Source organism: Chiloscyllium plagiosum, unplaced genomic scaffold, assembly GCF_037043375.1.
Source record: "Chiloscyllium plagiosum isolate Xiang-an unplaced genomic scaffold, Cpla_swu_hap1 HiC_scaffold_14, whole genome shotgun sequence".
NCBI classification, from domain to species: Eukaryota; Metazoa; Chordata; class Chondrichthyes; order Orectolobiformes; family Hemiscylliidae; genus Chiloscyllium; species Chiloscyllium plagiosum.
Window position 1 is genome coordinate 76,408,490 of NW_028270152.1, and position 18,390 is coordinate 76,426,879.

Genomic DNA, 18,390 nt, shown 5'->3' on the forward strand with positions numbered 1-18,390 from the left:
TCTTCAACATGAGTTCTCAGTACTTCAGGAAATGAATTTCTGAACTCCTCCAAAATAATGATGTGTCTAAGAACATCATATGTTTTCAATGGCCTTCTCTACCTATCAAAATTACTTTGTTTGATCCTTTCAAACTCGATGTACGTTTGACCAGCGTCCCTTCCTAGATTCCTTAAACATCTGTAGGTTCCTCTCTAGCTCATATGCACTTAAGAAGGCTTTCTTCACCTCGTCATACTCCCAGATACCTCCACTGATAGTGATGCAAATACCTCACTAACTCTACCTACCAACTTTATATGGATCAGTAAAACTCACATGGACACCAGTCACTTCATTGGTTTAGCCACTCTCTTAAATTAAATGAAAAAGGCTTGTACATCCTTCCCGTCAAATTTAGCCAATATTTGAACATATTTAAACAGATCTCTATCAGGCCTATGGCTACAAAGGGTTTGCTCGTCATCACCATCACTAAGCCCACGTTCATCTCTACCCTTTTAAATTGACCTTCCTCTCTAATTGCCAACTTCTGAAGTTCAAACTCTCTCTCTTTCTGATTTTCTTCTCTCTCTTTCTCTCTTTCTTCGGCTAGGGCCTTCCTCTCCTTTTCTTTTTCCTCTGCTTTTAATCGTAATGATGGACAAACTGTTTCATTTCCTTTACATGTTCAAGTTATTTCATCTGCAATTGAATTCTAACCTTTTCTAAAGATTCCAAAGGCATTTCCAGTATATTTAAATGTCGAGCTATTGCTGCAATTACCTCTCCATTTCTCACAGACAAAGGCAAACCCAACTCTAGCTTGTCTGTCAGTTCCAACAGCTTTGCCTTGCTCACATTTTTGTAAAACTCCGGAAGTCACTTCTTTCCCCCCCCTCCCCCCCCCCCACCGAGAAAACTCTTAGTGACCGAATGAACCATTACGACCAAAGCACACCCTGTTTAAACCATACAAAATTAACACCTGAAACAAAAGGAACTAACACCTATCACACACAGCCTTTGGGTCCAACAATCCTAAACCCAACTTGGAAGTATAGATTTCGATCCCAGATAAGCCCCCGATTTGTTTATGGGCCAGATCAGACCCCCACGAAATTTCTATTGCCTAAACTTAAAATATTTCTTATTTTAAAGGTAGATGTGAAGTGCATGTTCCGGATGTTATGTGACTGATTAAACTACTCAACGTTAAGCAAAACACTATTTATTTAAACACTATAGTTGAAATACAAACAAAAGAAAGAAGAATTTTGAATAACTTAGCTATTGGAAAACTTAACCACATAACAGTTACAGTACCTGACTGTTCCAATATAGTAACATCCTATAAACACACCCCTTGGCAAAAAGATAAGTTCGGACACAGATTCTCACATGCAATTCTCCAATCCAGGAGAAAAACAAATCATTCACTGAAGCTCCAACTCTTATGGGACCCCAAACAACTTCTGACGACTAAAACTAAAAAAAACTAGATGGCAAGGTTTGTGAAGGTTTGTAGCTCAGGTTGAAGTTTAAGGTGTAGGTTTGCTCATGGAGCTGTAGGTTTGATATCCAGGCGTTTCATTACCTGGCTAGGTAACATCATCAGTGGCGACCTCCAAGTGAAGCAAAGCTGTTGTCTCTTGCTTTCTATTTATATCTTTCTCCTGGATGGGGTTCCTGGGGTTTGTGGTGATGTCATTTCCTGTTCATTTTCTGAGGGGTTGATAGATGGCATCTAGATCTATGTGTTTGTTTATGGCGTTGTGGTTGGAGTGCCAGGCCTCTAGGAGTTCTCTGGAATGTCTTTGCTAAGCCTGTCCCAGGATAGATGTGTTGTCCTAGTCGAAATGGTGGGTTTTTTTCATCCGTGTGTAGGGCTACGAGGGAGAGAGGGTCGTGTCTTTTTGTGGCTAGCTGGTGTTCGTGTATCCTGATGGCTAACTTTCTTCCTGTTTGTCCTACGTAGTGTTTGTGGCAGTCCTTGCATGGAATTTCGTGGGCGGCACGGTGGCACAGTGGTTAGCACTGCTGCCTCACAGCGCCAGAGACCCTTACAGCGCCACAGGCGACTGACTGTGTGGAGTTTGCACGTTCTCGCCATGTCTGCATGGGTTTCCTCCGGGTGCTCCGGTTTCCTCCCACAGTCCAAAGATGTGCAGGTCAGGTGAATTGGCCATGCTAAATTGCCCGTAGTGTTAGGTAAGGGGTAAATGTAGGGGTATGGGTGGGTTGCGCTTCGGCGGGTCGGTGTGGACTTGTTGGGCCGAAGGGCCTGTTTCCACACTGTAAGTAATCTAATCTAAAAAAAACCCCTCAGAAAACGAACAGGAAATGACATCACCACAAACCCCAGGAACCCCATCCAGGAGAAAGATATAAATAGAAAGCAGGAGACAACAGCTTCGCTTCACTTGGAGGTCACCACTGATGATGTTACCTAGCCAGGTAATGAAATGTCTGGAGATCAAACCTACAGCTCAGCGAGCAAACCTACACCCTAAACTAGAAAGCCTGGTATGTGAGAACTGGCCGCTCCCATTCAAACTGGCCACTCCCATTCAGGCTGCTTTCATTGTTCCAACTTTTATTAAAAAAACCTAAAGGTCTAACCTGGAGATAACCTAAGTTGGTAGGTATTCCCCAGTAGTTAGTTCGATACCTTCACCTTTACAACCTCTTCAAAAAAAAACCCAGGCAAAATAACTTTTCTAACGTGACAGCATCATCACACTTTCATGTCATCATCATCTTGTTCAATTTACCGAATTCTTCTTTTCTCTGCAAGTGATCTGTGTAACTTAGTTTAAGAATACTTTACTGCAAACTTGTTGAAAGTGATCAACAATGCCATAATTAAGGCATTGAACACCCTCTGCTTGACAGTTGTATTGTCTTTGTAGACTCCTTGCAGCACAACAGCAGCTTATCAAAGTGACAGCTAGTATCTTTCTTAATTTCTGACAGGTTTTGTTTTTGGGCCAAGCAGCTATCTTGATGCCTAAGTCACTCACAGGCTCAGACCAAGTCCAAGCCTCATGTCAAATTAACTGATTAGTTTGAGAAAAACACATTGTACCTTAGATTGATGTGTCCATCATTATCACTATGTTTGATTGTATTCTGGCCTGAGTTCTTTGTGCATTAATACAAGCTCAATTCAGACTTCTTACTAACTGTTAAACAATGTATTTTTACACTGTAAATAATGATAAGGCTGCAGAGCAATATGCTCTGAGATGTAAAGGATCCGGTGTTCTAATAGAACATGTGGCCATTGAGCTCACAGAGCAGCACTAGTTACAGAGAGCCTCATCTACTTTTCCTTCAATTCCTATCTCTCCATCTGTGAATGACTTGGTTCATCATTCTCCCCAGAAAACATTCCCCTGCACTTTTAAACTCATGGCGCCCATACTCTAGGCCCTGTCTCCATCTATAGATATGGCTCTCGCAAGCCTGATCTCCATTAATCTTCACCTAAACTTCAATGCCCTCATTTCCAGCAAAATCCCTGGAGCTGAACTGCTCTAGCTGTTCGAGTAGAATCTCATACCAATTTATTGATTGATTAAAGCAGATGATTGGATGAATCAAAGTAATCTATACATTAGAGCAAACTAGCTCTTTCACAAGTATGGAACAAAGCTGTGAATTAAATCAATACCACACATGCACTTTGTCAATTAGACAGCAACTCGATTGGTATTTTGGAAGCTCACAATTTGTTTTATAGTGTCTGAGAAGTACTAATGCATTTGGTGTCGCTGGTGCTGTTGCTTTGTGTGACCATTACTCTGAGGTTCTGTCATGTGTAACTATTATCCTGAAGATATTTCCCTGTATGACCATTTCCCCTCGAGTTACTGCCCTGTATGATGAATATTTTTGGTCCCTGTATTCATTACCTGTTGATGTCATGATAAACATATGAGTTGAATTTTAATCTTCAGTCTCTGGATATAGATATCTCTGAGTGGGTCAGCTTTTATTGCTCATACCCAGGTGATACAGTACCCATGCAGATGCTGGCCATATTCTTTTAGATTGTAGATGTTTGCTGAACAGTCTTTGATGAACTGCTACACTACACCCTGTTGATGATTCAGCCTTTTGTCACTATTTAAGGTAAATGTTTAAGGTAATGGATGAGATGCAATAATATTTTAGGATGATTTTTCTGAGTCTATAACAGAGTTTTTAAAGTTTCTTAATCTTACTGCTCTAATTTTTTCACGCACCACTGAAATCTGCAAACACACCAATTGCAGGAAGGAGCTACTGTGCGCTAGTGCATTTTGTATTGAAATTTCTGCACGTGTTTCTTGGTAATATTCACTGTTGGTTTCTCCTCACAGTTAGGTGGCAATGGGTACTTTTTCGCTATCGATCCAAATGGGTATGTCCTGTTCCATCCAAACCTACAGCCAAAGGTAAGAGATTTAGAAGTGATCCACTCCGATGTCTCCAACAGTCCCTGAACTCAGCTGTAAAGATATATGAGCTTCTTAAACATTTACCCACTTGGATAATGAGTTTATAACGAGAGGGTAGCATTTTGGACTCCATTCAAATTGCAATGACCAATGATTCACCCTGTGACCTGTTTCTCAACTGAAATGTATGGAGTGTGTCCATCATCAGTACTCTTCTGACAGTTGGATTTTGATAGTGGTTATTGAAAGCACAATAAAGGTGGTGATATTCTCCCTGTGACTGATGCTTCTTACTGGCTCATGACACCTTTACTACCTGACACTTATGATAGAGGAAAACATTTTAATGCAAATGCCTGATCCATCCCTTCTTGAGGAAACACATAGAAACCTAAGAATAAACCACAGCAGGAAGTACCTATATAATCAAAGCAAGATGGCAGAGACACATTCACTTTTAACTCTCTATGATGTGGTTGTCAATATCATGTCATACATAATTTTCTTCCTGGTTCTCATTTCTAGATTATAAATTTTCGAGAGCCAGTGACTCTGGATTTCCTGGATGCAGAATTGGAGGACGAAAACAAAGAACAGGTAAGGAATGACCTCTTTGTGAAGTCTCAAGTGAAATGTAAAAACACAATATAGAGAATAAAGAACATTACAGCTCAGACTGTTTGGCCCTCCAACCCTACGCCAATACATTTGCCCTTCCATACTAAAACTGTCTTCACAAACAGGACCCATATCCCTCTATTCCTTTTCTATTAGTTTTTTCATTCACATGCCTCTTGAATGCTGCTATTATGTCTGCTTCCACCATGTACTATGGCAGCATGTTTCCTTTATCTGAAAAACTTGCCTTTCGCATCTTTCTTAAACACCCCCCACTACACACCTTGAATCTGTGTCCCCTAGTAACTGACCCCTCCATTTTGGGAAAAAGCCTCATACGTTCCACTCTATCCATGCCATTCACAATCTTATAAACTTCTATCACGTTGTCCCTTGACCTCCTGCGTTCCAGTGAAAGCAAATCCAGTCTATCCAATCTTTCTTCAATGCTAAAATCCTCCATACCAAGCAATATTCTGGTAAATCTTTTCTGCACCCTCATTAAGGCATCTACATCCTTCTGGTAATGTGGTGACCAGAACTGTAAGCAATATTACAAGTGTGGCCGAACTAAAGTTCTGTAAAGTTTCAGTATAAGTTACCTATCCTTACACTCAGTGCCCCTCCCAATGAAGGCAAGCATGCCATAGGCCTTTTCTCTTACCTTATCTACCTGTGCTGCAACGTTCAGCAAACTCTGGACCTACACACCTAGATCCTTCTGTATAACCAATGCTGCTAGGGTACTGCCATTCATTGTATAATTTCAACCTGTACTTGACCTTCCAAAGTGCATCACCTCACATTTGTCTAGATTCAACTCCATCTGCCATTTTTCTGCCCATGCCTACAACTGATCTATATCCTGTTGTATCCTCTGACAGTCCTCCTCACTATCAGCAACTCACCAATCTTTGTATTGTCCGCAAACTTACTAATTAGACCAGCTACATTTACCTAGGAGAAAGTGAATACTGCAGATGCTGAAGATCAGAGTCAAAACGTGTGGTGCTGGAAAAGCACAGCTGGTCAGGCAGCATCTGAGGAGCCAGAGAATTGACGTTTTGAGCATAAGCTTTTCATCAGGAATGAGGCTTGTGGCCCAAGGGGGCTGAGAGATAAATGGGAGGGGGTGGGGCTCGGGAGAGGTAGCTGGGAATGCGATAGGTAGATGAAGGTGGGGGGTGAAGGTGATAGGTCGGAAAGGACGGTGGAGCAGATAGGTGGGAAGGAAGATGGGCAGGTAGGACTGTTCAAGAGGGCGGTGCCGAGTTGGAAGGTTGGATCTGGGATAAAGGTGGGTGATGGGGAAATGAGGAAAATGATGAAATCCACATTGCGTTCTTGTGGTTGGAAGGTCCCAGGGTGGAAGATGAGGCGTTCTTCCTTCAGGCATCAGGTGGTTAGGGTTTGACAGTGGAGGAGGCCTAGGACTTGCATGTGCTTGTTGGAGTGGGAGGGGGAGTTAAAATATTCGGCAACCGGGCTGTGGATTGTTTAGTTCATGTGTTCTAGAGATGTTCTCTGAAACATTCTGCAAGTTAGCGTCTGTCTCCCCAATGTAGAGTAGACTACGGACACAATAGATGACTTCTGTGGAAGTACAGATAATTCTTTGTCAGATGTGGAAGGATCCTTTGGAGCCTTGGTCGGATGTAAGGGGGGAGGTTTGGGTGCAGGTTTTGCACTTGTTGCAGTGGCAGGGGAAGGTACCGGGATTGGAGGGTGGGTTGGTGGGAGGCCTGGACCTAACAAGGGATTCGCAGAGGGAATGGTCTCTCCAGAATGCCGACAGGGATTGGGAGAGAAATATATCTCTGATGGGGAGGTCTGATTGTAGGTAGCGGAAATAGCAGAGGATGATGTGATGTATCCGGAGGTTGATGGGGAGGAAGGTGAGGACCAAGGGGTGCAGTCCTTGTTGAGATTGGAGAGGTGGGGTTCAAGGGCGGAGGTACGGGAAGTGGAGGAGATGCCCTGGAGGGCATTGTTGACCATGTGGAAGAGGAAATTGCGGTCTCTGAAGAAGGAGGCCATCTGGGATGTTCTATGGTGGATTTGGTCCTCCTGGGAGCAAATGCAGCTGAAGTGCAGGAATTGGGAATAAGGGATAGTGTTTTTACAGAGGCAGGGTGGGAGGAGGTGTAGTCCAGGTAGCTGTGGGAGTCAGTGGGTTTGTAGTAGACGTCCGTGTTGAGTTGGTCACCGGAAATGAAAATCGAGAGGTCCAGGAAGGGGAGGGAGGTGTCCGAGATGGTCCAGGTGAACTTGAGGTTGGGTTGGAAGGTGTAAGTGAAGTTAATGAATTGTTCAACCTCCTTGTGGGAGCACGAAGTGGCACCGATACAGTCATTGATCTAGCGGAGGAAAAGGTGGAGAATGGTGCTAGTGTAGCTGCAGAAGATGAACTGTTCCACATACCTGACGAAGAGGCAAGCACAGCTGGAGTCCATTTGGGAACTGATGGCTACTCCTTTGGTCTGGAGGAAGTGGAAGGATTGCAATTAGAAATTGTTGTGGGTAAGGACCAGGTCAGCCAATGGAGAATGAGAGTGTCAGTGGAAGGGTACTGGGTGGGTCAGCGTTAGAGGAAGAAACAGAGGGCCTGGAGGCCTTCGTCATGGTGGATGAATGTGTATAGCGACTGGATGTCAATGGTGAAGATGAGACTTTGGGGACCAGGGAAACAAAAGTCCTGGAGGAGGTGGAGTGCATGAGTGGTGTCCCAAACATAAGTGGGGAGTTCCTGGACCAAGGGAAACAGTCATGATTTGGAGATGCCAGTGTTGGACTGCAGTGTACAAAGTTAAAAATCACACAACACCAGGTTTAATTGGAAGCACTAGCTTTTGGAGCGCCACTCCTTCATCAACCACCTGATGAAGGAGCGACGCTCCAAAAGCTAGTGCTTCCAATTAAACTTATTGGACTATAACCTGGTGTTGTGTGATTTTTAACAAGGCGAACAGGACGGTGTCTTCATATCACTTATTTAGCCCACAAACAGCAGAGGTCCCAGCACTGATTCCTGTGGAACACCACTAGTCACAACCCTCCATTCCAATACACATCCTTTCAATGCTACCCTCTATCTCCTATGACTAAGCCAGTTCTGTGTCCATCTTACCAGCTTTACCTTTTATACCAATCTGCCATGAGCAACCTTGTCAAAGGCTTTACTGAAGTCCATGTAGACACTTTTCCTTCAACAATTATCTTCGTCACCTTCTCAAAAAACATGAACAAGTTAGTGAGGCATGACCTCTCTTGCACAAAACCATGCTGTCTATCCTAATAAGTCCATTTGCTTCTAAATGTGTATAGATCTTGTCCCTCAGAATTTTTTCCAATAATTTCCTTACCACTGACATGAGGCTCACACGCCTGTAATTTCCTGGATTATCCCTGTCACTCTTTTAAAACAATGGGACAACATTGGCTATTCTCCAGTCCTCTGGGAACTCACCTGTGGTCAAGGAGGATATAAAGATGACTATCAATGCTCCAGCAATCTTTCTCTTGCCTCCCTCAATATTCTGAAATAGGTCTAATCAGGACTTATCTATCTTAATACTTTTTAAGAGGTGCACAACACCTCTTCGTTTTTAGTAGCAACTTGGCTTAAAAATTCAACACTTCCTTCCCTGAGATCATCCTCTACCAATTCCTTCCCCTTGGTGAGTACTGACACAATATATTCATTCATGACCTCACCTACCTTCTCTGGCTCCACATATAGAGTGGGCCAACCCTTTCCCTGGTTACCCACTTACTTTTTATATGTGTAAAAAGCCTTGAGATTCCTCTTAATCCTGTTTGCTAATGACATTTCGTGATCCCTTTTAGCCTTTTTAATTCCTTGTTTAGGTTCTATCCTACTTTTCTTATATTCTTCCAGGGCTTTGTCAGTTCCCATCCTCCTCGTCCTTATGAATGCTTCCTTTTTCTTTTGGACCAAGGTCGTAACATCTCTGGTTATTCAAGGTTCATGTGACTTGCCATACCTATCCTTCATTCTTGCAGTGCTGCTCCTGAACTCTTATCAATTGCCATTTGAAATGCTCCCATATGTCTGATGTGGATCCACCCTCAAACAGCCGCCTCCAATCAGAATTCTCTAGTTCCTGTCCAATACAGGGGTACCTCGATTATCCGAACGTGATGGCCAGGCACTATTTCGTTCGGATAATTGATTATTCGGTCAATCGATTAAATGCCTTTCCTCTGGGGCTCAGAGCTTTTAAAGTCTGCTCCCAGTTCAGGAGACTGCAGCAGCATACAGCGCATGAGGAAAACGTTGATTTTCCTGCTCCTCAGATGCTGCCTGAACTGCTGTGCTTTTCCTGCACCACTCTAATCTAGAATCTGGTTTCCAGCATCTGTAGTCCTTGTTTTTACCTTACACATTCTGCCCCATCCAAGCCCCTAACATGAAATGAGTCTCAGTCAATATAGAGGAAGTTAAAATCACCACCACAACAACCCTGCTGGTTTTACATCTTTCCAAAATCTGTCTACGTATTCTCTCCTCTTTCTCCCGTTGGCTGTTGGAAGGCCTGTACGCCTCTAAGCCCAGTGTTGGGTTTCACTTTTCCTGTTTCTGAATTCTATCCATAGTCCCTCACTGCACAAGTCCTTTGATGTATCCTCCCTCAGTACAGTGTGAGATATGTCTTTACCAGTAATGCAACTCCCCCACCTCATTTACATCTCCTTCTATCCCACCTGAAACATCTAAATTCTTGGGCATTCAGCTCCCAGTCCTGTTCCTCTTTTAGCCAAGTCTCCGTAATCACATAGTTCCAAGTACTAAGCAAAGCAAAGCTCTAAGTTCATTTACCTTGCTTATTATACTTCTCACATTGAAACACACGTATTTCAGACACCACCCCTCTCCTGCTCCTTTCATCAGTGTTTCCCTGCCTGTTCTTGTTCTTAGTCCTGTTTGCCTTGGTTTCTACCTCTCCCTTAGTTCTGCATCTACTGTCCTACTCTTCTGGTTCTCCTCCCCTGCCACACTAGTTTAAACCCTCCCAAACCACTCTACCAAGTACCCACCACCAAGGACATAAATCCCAGTCCTTCCCAGGTGTGCCCCATCCAGTTTGTGCAGGTCCCACCTCTCCAAAACCTGTCCCAATACCCCACAAATCTGAAACCCTCCTCCTGCACCGTCATTCAGCCACCTGTTCATCCTATATATCCTGCTGTTTCTACTCTGACTCGCTCGTGGCACTGGTAGTAATCCTGCGATAACTATCTTTAAGGTTAACGTTTCAACTTTCTTCCTCGTTCTCTATATTCTGCTTTTAGGACCTCATCCTTTTTTTTCACCTATGCCGTTAGTTCATGTACCACGACCACTCTACAAAGTCGTGCAACTGCTCCGAAACATCCAGGACCCGAGCACCAGGGAGGCAATGTATCATCATGGACTCTCGTTAACAGCCACAGACACGCCTATCTATTCCCCATACAATTAAATCACATATGGCATTTCTATAACTATTTCATCCTCCCTTCACAGCAGAACCAACCATGATGCCATGAATATGGCTGCTGCTGCTTTCCCCTGAGAGGCCATTCCCCTCAGCTGTATCCAAAACAGGAATAGCCACAGGAGATTCCTGCACTGCCTGCTTAGCCCTCCTGTTCTGCCTGGTGGTCACCCATTCCCTTCCTGTCTGTGGAGTCGGAGTCAGTGGTGTGACCACCTCTCTATACATACTATCCATGATATTCTGTGTCTTGCAAATACTCCACAGTGTCCCCAGACCCGCTCCAACTATGAAATCCAAGCTTCCAGGAGCTGCAGCTGGAGCTACTTCTTGCACATACGCAGGTCCCGGGCACTGGAAATGTGCCCGGCTTCCTTCATCAAGCAAGAGGAGCAGACTATGATTTGGAGCTTGCCTGCCATGGCTTATCCCTTTAATTTAATTAATCTTTACAAGGTAAATACTTTTAAAACTAAATTGAAGCTGCTGTTGCTCTCTGCTCTGATAATGATTTCTCAAAACTTATCCACTACTCACCAACAACAGTTTCCCGAAGCTGTTTAGGCTCGCTCTTGAACTCCTGCTGCTGAACTTCATCTCACATTGATCTGTCTCATCTCCTCCGAACCTTGCCTCTTTTTTTTTGGTTAGTGGAGGAGGAGAGAGGGATGGAAACATGGTGGCTCAGCGGTAATCACTGCTGCCTTGGAAATGCAGGGTTTTAGGGTAAGGGTCTGGGTGGGATGCTCTTCAGAGGGTTGCTGTGGGCTTGATGGGCTGGGTGGCCTGGTTTCATGATTCACTACAGTATGATAACGTTTGGGGCTGGGAGAAAGTGAGGACTACAGACGCTGGAGATCAGAGTCGAAGAGTGTGGTGCTGGAAGTGCACAGCCGGTCAGGCAGCATCCAAGGGGTAGGAGAATCAACATTTCGAGCATAAGCACTTCATCACGAATGTTTGGGGCTGACCGTTCTTTAATTGACAGATCTTCTATGATGTCCTTCACACCCATGCTGACTGTGAAGTCCACTCCCAGAATGCAAACCAGTGATGTCTCAGCAACCTCTGACTATATTCCAGACTTTCAGGCAGCCTTCACATTTCACCATTCCACAAATACAGAGAATTGTTCTTTTAGATCTTTCCTGATCCCTGCTCTGAAAGAACCAAAGAGAATTCTATATTTGATTACTCTTTCTTCCTCCTCTGATAATATGATGGATATTCTTTTGACACTCTGTCCCTTACCATCAACAAAGTCCAACCTGCCTGTGTAGTGACCAAGACTATTTTGGTACTTACCATGCATATCAACTGACAATTGTGGACTTGTATTTTGGAGGTTCAGTAACATGCCACTGGATGGGGACAGTGGGGCAAAAAAATCAGAAAAGATGAATAGAGAAATAATTCACTCATTCCATCTGCTCCATACTGGTGTTTATGCTTCAGGGGAACCTCCAACTCTTTTTCTTCATCTAACCTTATATATTCTGTTTCATTCTTCCTTTTGAGTTTATCCAACTTTCCCTTAGATGTGTCTCTTTGAATCACTTAATTTACCTAATGTAAATTCTATAAGAATATTAGAAGTAGGTGAAGGAGGAGACGTTTGGGCCCTCAAAGCTGCACTGCCATTCAATAAGATCAGGAAACTCCACTTTCCCTGTCCTCCCCTCAAACACTCATCTCCTTTGCAGATCAAAAATTGGTCTAGTTCATCATTGAATATATTCTATTACCTAGCTTTCACTGTTGTTTGGAATAGTAAATCCAAAGATTAATGATTGTCTGAGAGAAGAAATTCCATTTCATCTCTATCTTAAATAGAAGACCCTTTATTTTGAAACTGCAACTCCCCAGTTCTAGATTCCTCAAAGAGGAAACATCCCTTCAGCATCTACCTGGTCAAGGCACCTCAGAATATTATTTTCAATTAGATCACTCCTCATTCTTTTAAACTCCATTAGATTTAGACCAAATCTTCTCAAACTTTCTTTATAAGGCAATCTCTTCATTGCAGGAATCCATGAAGGTCAACATTGTATTTGCCTTCCTAATTACAGAGGAACCTCGATTTTCCGAATGAGATGGGCAGGCAGTATTTTGTTCGGATAATTGATTGTTCGGTTAATTGATTCAATGCCTATCCTCTGGGGCTGGAAGTTTTCTGAAGTTTCCTTTTTCCTTGCTCTGCCTGCCTTACCCCTCTCTCTGTCTCAGAGTTTGTTTCTGAGCAGAGACAGGATTTGTTTCTGAGCAGCGACACACTTATGTGTAAGGGACCTGCAGCACTGCTGAAGGCTTCCCCCACTCCCACTCAATCAGTTTAATGGATTGACACAGCTAAGCACTTGCTAAGTCCGCTCCCTGTTCAGGAGACTAGGCAGCAGCACACCACGCATGACTCCCCCACCCCCGTCCACCTCCAACCTGCACCTGCTGTCCGCCCACCCAACCCCGTCCAACACCGCTCCCTGTCCGACCTGGCCGCCACACCACACCTCTCCACCCACCCCATGCACCCCTGTCCACATCAACTCCCATGAGACCCTGTCCGCCCCCTTCCACCCCATCTAGGGCAGCTGGACTGGACACCAACAGCAAGACAGTTGCTACCTTTAGGGGATGAGTCTCAAAATAGCGCACACAGCCACGCACACAACTTTTTACTGCAACGTTTTGACAGGTTCTACCTTTGCCATGTATAGGACAATGTTGGAAAGATTATCTGGGGAAGGAAGGTTTACAATATACCCCTATGTATAACTCCTGGGAAAGTGTGGTGGAGAGAGAGAGAGAGAGAGAGAGGGCAGGCGGTCAGTCAGTCATTTGGAGATGGAACCTGGGCTCCCATTGATGTCCAGGACTGCTTTCAGCAGCATTTCAGTAAGCTGGGTTCATTTTCAATCATTGTAAACAAAAAATGCGATCAGTGTTGAAACATCTCTTTGATGTAATTTTCTATTGGGACCTTGAGATCTTCTTCCGATCATCCAAATTTCGGATAATTAGATTAGATTACTTTTACAGTGTGGAAACAGGCCCTTCGGCCCAACAATTCCACACCGACCCGCCGAAGCGCAAACCACCCATACCCTTACATTTACCCCTTACCTAACACTACGGACAATTTAACATGGCCAATTCACCTGACTTGCACATCTTTGGACTGTGGGAGGAAACTGGAGCACCCGGAGGAAACCCACGCAGACACGGGGAGAATGTGCAAACTCCACACAGTCAGTCGCCTGAGGCGGGAATTGAACCCGGGTCTCTGGCGCTGCGAGGCAGCAGTGCTAACCACTGTGCCACCGTGCCGCCCACAATTGATACTCGGATAATAGAGGTTCCTCTGTACTTGTTCCACCAGCATGATAACCAAGATCGTCAGATTTCTCTGTCCCTCAACATTCTACAGTCTCGAGTCAACAAGTGTGGCACTGGAAAAGCACAGCCGGTCAGGCAGCATCCGAGGAGCAGGAGAGTCGTGTTTTGAGCATAAGCTCTTCATCAGTCATTCCTGATGAAGACGTTATGCTCAAAATGTCAACTCTCCTGCTCCTCGGATGCTGCCTGACCAGCAGTGCTTTCCTAGTGCCACGCTTTTTGACTCTGACCTCCAGCAATTGCACTCCTCACTTTCTCCTAGTTAATCCTACAGTCTTGCTCTAATTAAATAATATTTTGCTTTTTTCTATTCTTCCTGCCAAAGTAGACAACTTCATAAATTCTCACATTATAGTTCAGTACTAAATTTTTTGATCACTTACTTAACCTATTTCTGTCCATTTGTAAACTCTTTCAGTCCACACAACTTGTTTCCAACCTGCTGATGTATTATCAGAAAATGTGGCAGTTAGTCATTAACTCAAGTCATTACTATCGAACATAAATCGTTGAGATTGCTGCAGCACTCTACTAATTGCGGCTTAACAAGCTGAAAATGGCATGCATCCACTTCTTTTAAGATTCTTGGAACCAGGCCATCCGATCAGGGGACCTGTCAGCTTTTAGTTCCCTTGGTGTATCTAGTACCATTTCTCTAGTGATTCTGATTGGGATTAAATTCCTCCGTCCCCTTTACCTCATGTTATTCTACTATTTTTGTCATTTTTTTCTTTGTAACAATACCAAGGCTTTAAGAGGTATATTTTGTCCTTTTTCTTAGGAAAGAAGGTTGAGACAGAGCTACTGAGCTGTCTGCTCCAAAACTTGTGAGGCCTTGGGTTTTTTTTTCCTGCTGTTTCAATTTTTCATTTTGTTGTATTTTAACTATGGTATATGAATATGGTATATGAGATATTTTAGGTGCTGGAAGTGATTTCCTCGAATTCCAGGAGCAGCAATTACTGTTTTATATGCTGTTGCATTGTTTTGGAACTTTGGAAAAAAATAGTCAAAACGACAGCAGTTTTAAAAGGAAGAAGTACAGACAAAGGAAGCACATGGTGAGGTCAGTGCAGGAGAGAGCGAGAGAAAGAAACTGGCAGAGCAGTGAACCTGCACAATTACTGCCTTTGCTGTTTGAATTCACATCTTGCTGGACATTGGAGTGCTTCTGGGAAAATTAGCAGACAGTGAAATTCACAACTGATCTTGGAGGAACTGTTTGGGTGAAGTTCACAGCACAGAAGCAGATAAGTGTATGGTATTGTTTTTAAGTGTGACCTACAGAAAGTCTGCAGTAATGAGTAGAGTGGGTTCTTTCTTGATTATATGTTTTCTGAGATATGTCTCTTGGATAAAATTAAAATATAAGCCATAACTATTCATTTAACCTGGGCAGTGTTTTGCAGAGGAATAAGATGGTGTTATTTTCTGGGTCTGTAGATTGTGAAGGAGCAAAAATGGCCTTTGGTAGAGTGATATGCTCTTCTTGTCAGAGGTGGGAGTTTAAAGAGAGTTTAAGGGTTACTGCGGATAATATCTGCAATAAATGCCATTTGTTGCGAATCTTATCAGATCGAATGGATCGCTTGGAGAGACAGTTAGAAGCGATGAGGAATTTGCAACAGTAACAATATGTGATGGATGGCAGTTATAGGAAGGGGGGAAAGTCTCTGATACAGTCACATAGATGGGTTAACTCCAGGATCAGTGTACCCGAGAATTCTGTGGGAAGCTAGAGAAGTGATTGCTGGGCCTCTTGCTGTATTATCGATATGTGTATTATCGATAGTCACAGGTGAGGTGCCGGAAGACTGGAGGTTGGCAAACTTGGTGCCACTGTTTAAGAAGGGTGGTAAAGACAAGCCAGGGAACTATAGACCGGTGAACCTGACCTCAGTAGTGGGCAAGTTGTTGGAGGGAATCCTGAGGGGCAGGAAGTACATGTATTTGGAAAGGCAAGGACTGATCAGGGATAGTCAACATGGCTTTGTGCATGGGAAATCATGTCTCACAAACTTGATTGAATTTTTTGAAGAAATAACAAAGAAGATTAATGAGGGCAGAGCAGTAGATGTGATCTATATGGACTTCAGTAAGGCATTCGACAAGGTTCCCCATGGGAGACTGATTAGCAAGGTTAGATCTCATGGAATACAGAGAGAACTAGCCATTTGGATACAAAACTGGCTGAAAGGTAGAAGACAGAGGGTGGTGGTGGAGGGTTGTTTGTCAGACTGGAGGCCTGTGACCAGTGGAGTGCCACAAGGATCGGTGCTGGGTCCTCTACTTTCTGTCATTTACATAAATGATTTGGATGCGAGCATAAGTGGTACAGTTAGTAAGTTTGCAGATGACACCAAAATTGGAGGTGTAGTGGACAGCGAAGAGGGTTACCTCAGATTACAACAGGATGTGGACCAGATGGGCCAATGGGCTGAGAAGTGTCAGATGGAGTTTAATTCAGATAAATGCGAGGTGCTGCATTTTGGGAAAGCAATTCTAAGCAGGACTTATACATAAGGTCCTAGGGAGTGTTGCTGAACAAAGAGACTTGGAGTGCAGGTTCATAGCTCCTTGAAAGTGGAGTTGCAGGTAGATAGGATAGTGAAGAAGGCATTTGGTATGCTTTCCTTTATTGGTCAGATAATTGAGTACAGGAGTTGGGAGGTCATGTTGCAGCTGTACAGGACATTGATTAGGCCACTGTTGGAATATTGCATGCAATTCTGGTCTCCTTCCTATCGGAAAGATGTTGTGAAACTTGAAAGGGTTCAGAAAAGATTTACAACGATGTTGCCAGGGTTGGAAGATTTGAGCTACAAGGAGAGGCTGAACAGGCTGGGGCTGTTTTCCCTGGAGCGTCGGAGGCTGAGGAGTGACCTTATAGTGGTTTACAAAATTATGAGGGGCATGATTAGGATAAATAGACAAAGTATTTTCCCTGTAGTCGGGGAGTCAGAACTAGAGGGCATAGGTTTAGAGTGACAGGGGAAAGATATAAAAGAGACCTACACAGAGGGTGGTACGTGTATGGAATGAGCTGCCAGAGGATGTGGTGGAGGCTGGTTCGATTGCAACATTTAAGAGGCATTTGGATGGGTATATGAATAGGAAGGGTTTGGAGGGATATGGGCTGGGTGCTGGCAGGTGGGACTAGATTGGGTTGGGATATCTGGTCGGCATGGACAGGTTGGACCGAAGGGTCTGTTTCCATGCTGTGTACATCTCTATGACTCTATGAAAGGTAAGAGAGGTAGGCAGCTAGTGCAGGAGCCATCTGTAGCTATATCTGTTTCAACGAGAATGCTGTTTCGAAAATGCAGGGTGGTGATGGATTCTCAGGGGACCGTAGCATGAACAGCCAAGTTTCTGGTATTGAGACTGGCTCTAATGCAGTGAGGGGTAAGTCGGGCTCCAGGAGATCAATTGTGTTAGGTGACTCTCTAGTCTGAGGGACATACAGAGGTTTCTGTGGCCAGCAGCGAAAAATCAGAATGATGTGTTGCTTCCCTGGTGCCAGGATTGAGGATGTCTCAAGAAAGGGTGCAGAATGTTCAAAGGGGAGAGGGGCCAGCAAGAGGTCATTATCCACATTGGAACCAATGACATAGGAAGGGGAAAGGTTGAGATTCTGAAGGAAGATTACAGAGAGTTAGGCAGGAATTTAAAAAGGAGGTCCTCAGGGGTAGTAATATCTTGGATTACTCCCGGTACTACGAGCTCGTGAGGGCAGGAATAGGAGGAGAGAGCAGATGAATGCATGGCTGAGAAGCTGGTGTATGGGAGAAGGATTCACATTTTTGGATCATTGGAATCTCTTTTGGGGTAGAAGTGACCTGTACAAGAAGGTGCACCTAAATTGGAAGGGGACTAATATACTGGCAGGGAGATTTGATAGAGCTATTTGGGAGGATTTAAACTAGTAAGGTGGGGAGATGGGACCCAGGGAGATAGTGAGGAAAGAGGTCAATCTGAGACTGGTACAGCTGAGAACAGAAGCGAGTCAAACAGTCAGGGCAGGCAGGGACAAGGTAGGACTAATAAATTAAACTGCATTTATTTCAATGCAAGGGGCCTAACAGGGAAGGCAGATGAACTCAGGGCATGGTTAGGAATATGGGACTGGGATACCATAGTAATTACAGAAACATGGCTCAGGGATGGGCAGGACTGGCAGCTTAATGTTCCAGGATACAAATGCTACAGGAGGGATAGAACGGGAGGCAAGAGAGGAGGGGAAGTGGCGTTTTTGATAAGGGATAGCATTACAACTGTGCTGAGGGAGGATATTCCTAGAAATACATCCAGGGAAGTTATTTGGGTGGAACTGAGAAATAAGAAAGGGATGATCACCTTATTGGGATTGTATTATAGACCCCATAGTAGTCAGAGGGAAATTGAGAAACAAACTTGTAAGGAGATCTCAGCTATCTGTAAGAATAATAGGGTGGTTA

At 44.0% G+C, this 18,390-nt stretch overlaps 1 protein-coding gene across 4 annotated transcripts in view; it reads left to right on the top strand.

Moving 5' to 3' along the window:
• cacna2d2a (calcium voltage-gated channel auxiliary subunit alpha2delta 2a) overlaps positions 1-18,390 on the top strand; it is an 824,866-nt gene that overhangs the window by 737,627 nt on the left and 68,849 nt on the right. For all 4 annotated transcript variants that reach the window (XM_043708451.2, XM_043708452.2, XM_043708454.2 and 1 more), the window contains 2 exons: positions 4,347-4,421; positions 4,950-5,021. In XM_043708451.2, coding sequence (XP_043564386.1) covers positions 4,347-4,421; positions 4,950-5,021 — 147 coding nt within the window. The remainder of the gene's footprint in view (positions 1-4,346; positions 4,422-4,949; positions 5,022-18,390) is intronic.